At 37.6% G+C, this 10,749-nt stretch overlaps 1 protein-coding gene across 1 annotated transcript in view; it reads left to right on the top strand.

The window, feature by feature from the left end:
* Positions 1 to 10,749, top strand: part of ME1 (malic enzyme 1) — a 191,137-nt gene that overhangs the window by 139,372 nt on the left and 41,016 nt on the right. Inside the window, exon 7 of the mRNA XM_024132987.2 lies at positions 4,007 to 4,116. Coding sequence (XP_023988755.1) covers positions 4,007 to 4,116 — 110 coding nt within the window. The remainder of the gene's footprint in view (positions 1 to 4,006; positions 4,117 to 10,749) is intronic.

Below are 10,749 nucleotides of genomic sequence, written 5' to 3'. Positions count from 1 at the left end.
TTTTTGTGGTATGCGGGCCTTCCTCTGCTGTGGCCTCTCCCGTTGCGGAGCACAGGCTCCGGACGCGCAGGCTCAGCGGCCACGGCTCACGGGCCCAGCCGCTCTGCGGCATGTGGGATCCTCCCAGACCGGGGCGCGAACCCGGTTCCCCTGCATAGGCAGGCGGACGCGCAACCACTGCGCCACCAGGGAAGCCCCCAACTCTTTAAAAAGTACATGAAACGAACTTGATTTTGTTTCTTGCTAAATAATAGAGAAATTCTAGAATAAAAGTCATGTCTATTTAAATAATAGAAAGATTATACTTTTTTTGAACTAGTATGAAAAATGCAAAACACTAGAACTTCTGGAATTTGGGCAAATAAAGGGAAATACCTACTCTGATGCAACTCATTCAAAGCAACTGATAGTCATAGTATTCGGCAGTACAGATTATTTAGCGACCAATTATTCTTATTGAATGAAATAAATTTTTGCTTACATATTATATTCACTTGATCTTCTCTCTACTGAAGTAGTACTATCTGAAAGAGTTTTAAGTCTCTCAGGAACCTTTTGATCTAGTTGATGAGACGTCTACATGCTAGCAGTTTTAGATCTCTTGTAAGTGGCATAGAAAATATTTGCCGATTCAAGAGTGATGGTGGTTTGCAATGGCAGTGCCTTAATAAAGACATGGGAAGGAGACCGACATGGCGTGTTTGAGAGAGGAGAGAAGTGGTTCAGTGGGGAAGGGACTTACCCTGGAACATAGGGAGAGATAAGGCAATTGGAAAGATAACATGTGATTATAGATCCTTGAGTTTAAGGAACTTGAGCGCCATCGTCGGAGCAATCCACTCTGTGAATTTTGAGCAAGGGAGTAGCTGGCGGAAGTTGTTGTTTACAAAACTTTGTTGGCTCTATGTCATATCTTTGAGGGAGACAAGGAGAAGCAGAGACCAGTAGACTTTTTGCAGTCCTAACAGGAGCAAGACTAATTTCTTTGACTGTGATAATATTTAAATAGTAGAAATGATAGAAAATGGTAATTAACTGAATATGATGGGTTAAAAAGGAAATAGTAAAATAATAGCTTCAGTCGTTTGGTCTCTGAGACATGGAAATGTATGCTTCCATCATAGAAAAAAAATTGTTGAAGTAGAGAGTCAAGAGCCTGCTTGACTTTGGAAATGTTCTGTGAAGATGATTGAGTTTCAGTAAGCAATTTAGGTTGGAAATACAGAATAGATAATCTATAAGAAGGTGTTGGTTTAAGTCTTGAGGAGACAGACTTCACCATAAAGAGGTAGGGCCATCATAAATGTTAAACAACCAAACCTATGCTTAGCAGCTTTCTATTAACTGTTGGTTTGCAACAAAACGTAGCCCCTAAAGACTAGTCAGTCTTTTCACTAGTTTATTACTCTGATTAAATTTTACAAAACTTTTCTGTTATAGAGCTCCTTATTTTTAGTTTTAGAACTCAGCGTTGTTCAAAGGTATATACTTAAAGGTATATATAATAACCTACAGGATAATAGAAAGGAATCAATCATAAACTTAAAGCTTAGCTTAAACGTCAGGCTCTACCACATCATCAGGCAGACTTGAGTGCAGATCTCCCCTCCCCAGCTTACCTGGTGCCCAAGGCTATCCTCATCTATAAAATTGTACCCTGAGATTAAATGAGAAAATATCTGTAAATTACATTCATCCAACAAATATTTGCTGAACACTTATAGGTATTATGGAAATGTAATGAGTTTAATTTTGGACTTTTCAACTTGAGGTACGTTCAAGTGAAATTATCCAGCTGATCATGAGATTTACAAGTCTGGAGTTCACAGGAGTAGAGTAGAAACATACCTTTGGGAGTCACTGTATATAATTGGTGATTAAAACTGTGAGTAAGATTGACATTCTGTCAGGACAGATGGACGTGCACGCGCGCGCACACACACACACACACACACACACACACACACCATGTAGGTAATGAGTTTAATTTTGGACTTTTCAACTTGAGGTACGTTCAGGTGAAATTATCCAGCTGATCATGAGATTTACAAGTCTGGAGTTCACAGGAGTAGAGTAGAAACATACCTTTGGGAGTCACTGTATATAATTGGTGATTAAAACTATGAGTAAGATTGACATTCTGTCAGGACAGATGGACGTGCACGCGCGCACACACACACACACACACACACCATGTAGTAGACCAAGGACAGAGTCATGGGAAACACCAATGTTTAAGTGTTAAGAACTCCCTAAGGGAGAAAGAAGAAGAAATGATCAGTATTTTAGGAGAAGGCACAGAAAAGCGTGATATCACAGAAGCCTAGGGAATAGAGTTTCAAGGAAAAAAGATAAACAGAATTAGTGGCAGTGCAGCAAAGAGCTCTGGTAAATTAGGGATGGGAAACAGTGTTTCTTGGATTTTTAGTTTGGAAACATTTTAATTTTAGAGCAGCAATTTTAGCAGAGTCGTGAGGACAGAAGGTAAATGACAGGGGATGGAGAAATAATGTAAACTGTAAACCAATATTTCATATACATTAAATGGAAAGGATAGGAAAAACATGGGGTTGAGAAAGAACTTTCTCCCTCTAATGAGAAGCTCCAAGTCAGTTATCAAAAAAGAGGAAGGAACTTGTCCAGAAGAAGGAGTTGTAAATAGGAGAGACGGAGCTAATTAAGAAAGATGTGGTGGGAACATGGGCAGCAGCGGTGAGTTACCTTAAACAGGAAGAGGAACACCTTGTTGACTGATGCCTGCAGGGTAACACTAAAGATAGAGATGGGGGATGCAGTGGGAGGAGAATAGTTGAGGGAGATCACACATTATGCCCTCACTATGCCAGGAAGTAGGAGACAGGTGAAGAGGTCAAGATTTAAAAGGATTGGCGAAGATTAGGAATATAGCCTTTGGGTGCAGTAGCAGTGGAAGCTGATCAAGGACAAAGAAAAGGAATCATAAATCTGGCAGCAGTGTGAGCCTAGCCGAGGCTGGAGACCATACATCTCTAAATCACCTAGCAAGGATGGCCATGGCTATAAGGCTTTCTCTGGTAACTCTCAGATACTTGGGGTATCAATGGTGTTAATTTCCCTTGTCTTGGATGTACAGGCCATAGATGATCATAAGAATAAAGGGTCAAACCAGTAAGTTAATTTCAGGAATAAAAATCTGTGCTGTATACTTCAAAGCTCAAAGCTTTTCAGTGTTTGGTCATGGCTATAGAACAAACACCAGAATCCTAGGCTAGAATTTTTAAGGTCTCCGACATAAAATTCGGACCTTGTCTTTCACTACACCCTTACATGTACCAAACATGACATTTTGGCCAAATGGGGCTTCTTGCTGTTTTTTGTTTTTTTTTTTTGTTTTGTTTTTTTTTTTTGTGGTATGCGGGATGTGAGATCCTCCCGGACCGGGGCGCGAACCTGGTTCTCCTGCATCGGCAGGCGGACGCGCAACCACTGCGCCACCAGGGAAGCCCGTTTCTGTTTTTTGAATGATTTTTTTTTTCTCTCCTAACTTTCACTTCAGTTACTTTGCTTCTACTGTTTACTCAGCTTGTAGAACCTTACATCTCTACTTTTGAAATCATGACGTGATTAAAACTCAGTTCATTTGTTACCTGGTTTGTAACCCCAGTCAGGAGTGATATCTGGCTTCTCAACATCTGTTATCCCTTGTTTGTACCACTTTTATATTACTTTTCATGCACTTTTCATTTATTTCAAAATAATTTCTACTAACTTTTAAATTACTTGACTGCAGGGTACCATATTTTTGTCATCTTTGTAGTATTTCACAGTGCCAATCAATGTTTTTTTCTGTAGTAAGCATGTAGTAAATATTTACTGAAAAGACATTGTATTATATATTTATACTGAGTAGCAAGATAGGACCTTTAAAAGAAAATAATGTTTTGCCTTTTCTACAGTCTAATTTTCAAGGTTTATTTTTAAATGTTATTTCATTAACCTCTGCTAATGTGAATATTTTGTCCCATAGGTATGGCATGAATTGCCTTATTCAGTTTGAAGATTTTGCCAATATAAATGCATTCCGGCTCCTGAAGAAGTATCAAAACCAGTATTGCACATTCAATGATGATATTCAAGGTAATCAGATTTTCACTGCATGTGGATCAAGAACAACATGTCCTGATATTAGTTTGTAATTTTATAATGATTCAAATTTTTTTCAGTAAATTTGCACTAGATACCGATTAAATGCCATGGATTATGCTTGATGATTTCACCCATTATTTCTCAATTAATTTTACGTATTTGAGAAAAGTATTCTGTGACTTTAGAATGTACCATATTACGCATGAGCTAGAGAACAGGTGCCCTAAAATTGGATAAAATCCCCAGTGATTATGGCTAAACAAAGAATAGAATGTATGAAAATATATTATTCATTGTTTAAAATGAAGACTGTATATTTTTCTCTCTACAGCCTTCATCTCAGTCAGTTTTCTAAGCTCTCTAAGCTTAGAGATCAGTCACCGTTTCTAAGCTTTACCCCAGCAGAAGCTGCCTTTCTATACAGTGTGTACCGCAGTTTCCTGTTTGTCTTTGATTGATTGTAGATGCTTGGCTACCTGCTTTTGTCTAAGTTACTTCTTTTGTTTCTCACTAAGCCTTTTTTTGCAACTCTCTCTAGATCCACCCCCCCACCAACCCACCTCCCCAAATCCGAAACCTTCCAATGAGAATCTTACTCTTCCTGTTTCATGAAGGGCAGGTAGAATAAAAGCGCAGGCAGAGATCCAAAGGAGGAAGAGCATAGTAAGTTCTGGCAACCTGGAAGATCACAAATGGCTTCCATTTCACTAATCGCAGTGAACATTTTTCAGTGTTGACCTTACTTGGATTCTCAACAGCATTTAACATTGTTGAGCCCACTGTCTTTCTTGAAATACTCTCTTCCATCAACTTCCGTGTCACATGCCCCTGCTGACTTGCTTCCTACCTCTTTGAATTTTCACCCTTTTTTTTATCCAGGTTCATTCCTCTCTGACTAGCTATTAAATGCCAGAACACTGCAACGGTCAGTCCCAGGCCCTTTTCTCTTTGTTCTATTATATCTTAGGTATATACTGCAAGGCCACCCATCCCACTAGCAGATTTATATATTTAGCCCAGACTTCTTTGAATTCCGGGTCCATATACCCATCTGGTTATTTAAAATTTCCTCTGGGATGTCTCAAAGTTATCTCATACTGAACCTCCCCACCATCAAACTCTTATTTCCCCCCCAACCTCAACCTTCTTCGTGTGTTCTCCTTCTCCGTGAATTCCTGATGTCTCTCTCTTCTTCATCTCTCCCTGCCAAATACACTCCATCACTCATCCTCCTGATTTTCTGTTGTAAAAGTCTGTCTCTTCCACAGATGCCTCTCCATTAACCTAAGGTAAGTTACCATCATCTCTCCTAAATAATGGGCATTTTCTTAGAAATCCGTCCACATTTACTGTTGCTTCCCCTTCTTATGTGTTCTCTCCATAGTATGACTACAGTTTGCCAGATGTAGACCTAGGGGCTGAGAATTTTGTGACAAGCCAAAGTTTTCTTTTTGCCATAGATATCTAGTCATATCATCCGTTCCATAAAATACTTTAATGGTTTTCCATTGCACTTAAGATGAAAGATGAAAGTCATAAATATGGTCCAAAATGCATGGTCTGATCCCTACCTGTCTCTCCAACCTCATTTTTTTTTGCCATTCTAGCCATCACCGTCTTTTTCAGGTCCAAACATAAGCCAGACTTCTTCCTGTCACAGGGTCTATTCAAATGCTGATCCATCCTCCTAGAACACTCTTCCCTCCCCTCTTCAGATCTCTTTTCAATCATGACATTCCTCAGGAAAATCTTCCAGATCCTTGTGCTAAGTCAAATCTACCTATCATAGGCTTGCATAGCCCTACTTATTTTTCCCTTGTTGAACTTATCACAGAAACAGTTCTATATATTTATGTAATTAAAAAAATTAATATCTCCCTCCCCACTAAACTTTAAGCTCTGTGAAGGACAAGAATATGTCTGTTTTGTTCATCACCTTGTCATTAATACAGTGCCCAGCCCATAGAAGGTACTTAACGTTAATGGAACGAATGACTGTAACACGTCCAAAGCAGGAGTTAGCAAACTACAGCCTGTGGGCCAAATCCAGCCCACTGTCTGTTTTTGTAAAGTTTTCTTGCCGCACAGCCATGCCCATTTGTTTATGTATTATTTATGATTGCTTTTGTAAGTCTGGGGCAGACATCATGTGACCACAAACCGTAAAATGCTTACTATCTGGCCATGTACAGAAAGAGTTTGCCAACCTCTGGTCTAAAAAGAGTTGGTGAGAGTCGAACTAAGGAGTTAGGTTGGCTAAGGTAGGTGTGCATTTTGGAGAGACCCCTTTCACTGTTTTCAGTGTAGAGACTAGATTCATTGGGAGCAAACTTAAAGGCTGTTGCATATGATGATGGTGCCTGGTTCTGGGAAAATGCCAGTCAAGACTAAGAAATAGACAGATGATTAGTTGTTGATGATGAGGGTGAGGAAATAGCCAAGGATAAAGCCTAGGTGTTTGCCTTGAAGAACTGGTAGAATGGGAAGGCAGAAACTGAGAATGAGAAAATGAGAGGCATTATAACATATAGATGTTAAGAACTCTGGGGTCAGACTGACTTGCTTTGCTCCTTCTTCATTAGCTGTGGACTTTGATCAATTGACTTCACATCTCTGAGTTTTAATTTCTCATCTATGGCAGGAAGTTATATAATAGCTTCTATTTTTTTCTTTGGAAATGAGAGGATTAGAAGTTTGATGAGGGTAAAGGGAATTTGAAAGAACTGCTGTAGAGGACTAGAGAGCCATCTGACCATGAAACACAAAAGGATTCAGTAGTGGGTGCTGAGGGTCCATTGAAGTTGAAAACCACAAACATACCATGACCCCAGGCTGAGCAGCTTGAGTGCAAGAGCTTAGGAGTAGGCAAGGCCAGGATGGTCAGTTGGGTTTATCTGTGCTGGGTATTTTACTGTATTTGTGCAGAGAAAGGACAACGGGATAAGAGTTAAGGTTAAACTATGACCATAGCACTAAGTTGGATAGAGAAGGAAGTGAAGATATAAGGATGGGTAGATAGGGACAAAGGGCTAGATTCCCATGAAATTAAACAATAGGTATAATGGGGATAATTGAGTAAAGAACTGGAAAGGTAGGAGATTGTGACCATGATGAGTGAGGTATTCTAATGTAGTTCTTCCAAGAAGGATTAGTTCTGAGAGAGGAACCAAGAAGAAACTTAGGAGGAATGTAGCCAAAGTGGAGTAAGATGAATGCCATTGGAAATGAGGTGGTCAAAGAAAAGTTTAAATGTAAAATGAGGATGATAGTATTTCTCTCGTAGAGTTTATATTGTGGACAAAATAGTTATTTGTGAAAATACTCTATCAACTGAAATATACTTTATAATTTTAAAAAATGACTATGCTTAAGTTCTTTAGTATAACATAGCTATATTTACATATAGTATATTTAAAGATAATGAGTCTCTTTCTACATTTTGAGGCACACTAACGTAATTGGTCTACTCTTTCTTTTTCTAAAATCCTTTGTGATGTTAATTACATTATTACTTTATTGCCATCTTCATGACAAAGATCCTTACGTTATTTCAACTTCATTTTCTTCTTTTTTTATTCATTTTTTTGAGTGTTTATTTATAAGAAGTGAATATGTGGAGGATTTCAGAAAGGAAATGAAGACAGTCTAATTTTAATGTGCTATAACCCTAACTTGAAGATACAATATATAATGATAGAGTGCCTTTGATGCTACAGACATAGGCTTTGTAGATCAGTGTCTATAAGTCACTTATCAGTTCATTTTGTAGTAGCCTCTAAAGTAGCCACCAGTTAACTGTTGAACAAAACTGTCCTGTCCTTTCTTTAATAGTCTATATCTTTTGATTTTGTGGGTCTCATAGAAATGTCTATATAGACGTTAAAGACCAGTATTGCATTATTTTGAATCATTTTACAGAATAAATAGGTATCAGAGTTCAGTTTAGGGAAAAGAATGCTAAATACAAATCATCAAACAAAATGAGCAGTTAGGAATTGGGGTCAGCATTTCTGTCAACTGTGGCCAAGAATTTAGGGGTTAAGGCTTGGGCTGCATCAGAATTAAAGTCAGGAGCACAGGAAATCTGAGGCAGATGCCAGGCCAAGCCAAGAGCACTGCATGTGGAGCTGCCCTGAGAATCCACAGCAGAACATTTCCCCCAGCAGATCACCCCTATGGAGCATTAAATAACTAGTTTTCACCTCATCTAATCTGCCTAAAATATAATCTGCACACACACAGTCTACATATTTCCACATTTTAGCGTCCTACTGCCTTAGCCAACAGAAAGTTACGTTTGAGTAAAACGGGTCTGAACTCTGACTAGACAAAACTTTAGGCAAGTTATTGGGGTTCTGACTAGAAATGACCAAACTATTTTGTGCTTTCTTAATACCAAAATAGTGTCCTTAGTGACACATCTTCCCCATATGTTTCTATTTTACCTTTTTAACCTTATGTTTTTACTATTTTGCCCACAGATGTCATACTTTCCTCACTGTGGGCATAGAAATTGCATTCTAGTGCCAACAAAAATAATTACGTAACCATTACAGCCTTACCATGTAAATAAATGCTTTTACACTGGACCTTTGGGGGAACATTTTTTCTTTCTTTTTTTTTTTTTTAAACAGATGTGTTATTTAAATTTATTAGCATTTTATGAAAAGTATTTGATTTTTAAAAATACTTAAATTCTATATTAATGATGTAAAATAATCTTAAATGATAGAGATTTTGGTTCAAAATTTATTTAGACCTTAATGCATTCTAATTATAAATTATTGCTAACTAGAAAAAGTGTGCAAATTAGCTATTAAGAAATGGAAATTATGGGACTTCCCTGGCGGTCCAGTGGTTAAGACTTCACCTTCCAATGCAGGGGGGTGCGGGTTCGATCCCACATGCCTCGCGACCAAAAACCCAAAACATAAAACAGAAGCAATATTGTAACAGATGCAATAAAGACTTTAAAAATGGTCCGCATTAAAAAAAAAATCTTAAAAAAAAGGAAAAAGAAATGGAGATTTAATATAATCTGGAGACCATCAGAATTCAACAAATTCAGATCAAAAGAATAAGGTCTCATCCTTTGGTCATTTAAAATCAGCTGCAAAAAGAGATTTTTCTTCCCATAATACCCTCTCTGGAATAGCTATTCTCTAACTTGACATTCTAAGTATTTTACATAGAAATTTTTGCCATGATGAACTAGCTTGTTAGGATTTTTAAAAATAAGGTAAATGTAGCCTAATCTTATACCAAATGCTCTGATAATTGAAAAGATCAAAATCAGACATGGTAGAACAGACATTTCACAAATGAAGGAATACCATTGGCCTGAAAACATGTTTTAAAGTTTAACCACACCAAGTTTTTAAAAGAGTATTAAACAGCAGATGACAAACTCATTTTCTGTATCAAGCTGGCAAAGATTTTTATTGTAATCCCAACTGTTAATGATGCTTTAAGAAAATGAACACTCTTGTACATTGATGTTGGGAGTATAAATTGGTACAACATTTGGGGTGGCAATACGTGTCACAAATCTTAATATTATGCAGACTTTGATCCAAGAATTCTGTTTTTAGAAATTTATCCTCTGCAGACGAAGGTGTGCAAAACAAATATACAAGGATATTTAGCTAGTTAGTTTAAATATTTATTTATTTTCAAAATGAGATGTAATTGACATATAACACTGTATTAATTTTAGGTGTACAACTTAATGGTTTGATACATGTTATGTATTGCTAAATGATCACCACAATAAGTTAACATCCATCACCACACATAGTTACAAATTCTTTTTTTCTTGTGATAAGAACTTTGAAGATCTACTCTTGTGCCAACTTTCAATGTACAATATAGTATTATTAGTCACCATGCTGTACATTACACCCCCAGAACTTATTTATCTTCTAACTGGAAGTCTGTGCCTTTTGACTCTCTGTACGCATTTTGTACAATTGCCACCAGTCTGTTTCCTGTATCTATGTGTTTGTTTTTTGTTTTAGATTCCACATATAAGGGAGATACAGTATTTGTCTTTCTCTGTCTGACTTGTTTCATTTAGCATCATGCCCTCAAGGTTCATCCCTGTTGTCACAAAAGATAGAATTTCTTTCCTTTTAGTGGTTGAATAATATTCATATATATATCTACTTCACATTTTCTTTACCCATTCATTTGTCATTGGACACTTGGGTTGTTTCCACGTCTTGGCAATTGTAAATAATGCTGCAGTGAACATAGGGGTGCATGTATCTTTTCAAGACGGTGATTTCGTTTCCTGCAGAGAAATACCCAGAAGTGGAATTGCTGGGTCATATAGTAACTCTAGTTTTAATTTTTTGAGGACCCTCCATACTGTTTTCCATAGAGGCTGCACCAATTTACATTCCCACCAACAGTGCACCAGGGTTCTTTTTTTCCTACATCCTTGACAACATGTGTTATTTTTTGTCTTTTTTTTTTAATACCAGAAATTAAGTTTATTCAGGAAGAGCAGAGGAATTGCAATTTGGGAAATGCATCCTGTAGCAAATTACAGGAGGGTCCCTTGTCTTTTTGGTAATAGCCGTTCAAACAGGTGTGAGGTAATATCCCATTCTGGTTTTGAAT

This window comes from Physeter macrocephalus, chromosome 11 (assembly GCF_002837175.3).
Source record: "Physeter macrocephalus isolate SW-GA chromosome 11, ASM283717v5, whole genome shotgun sequence".
In the NCBI taxonomy this organism is placed as follows: domain Eukaryota; kingdom Metazoa; phylum Chordata; class Mammalia; order Artiodactyla; family Physeteridae; genus Physeter; species Physeter macrocephalus.
The sequence above is the reverse complement of the archived record's forward strand: the minus strand, read 5'-3'. Positions and strand labels throughout refer to the sequence as shown.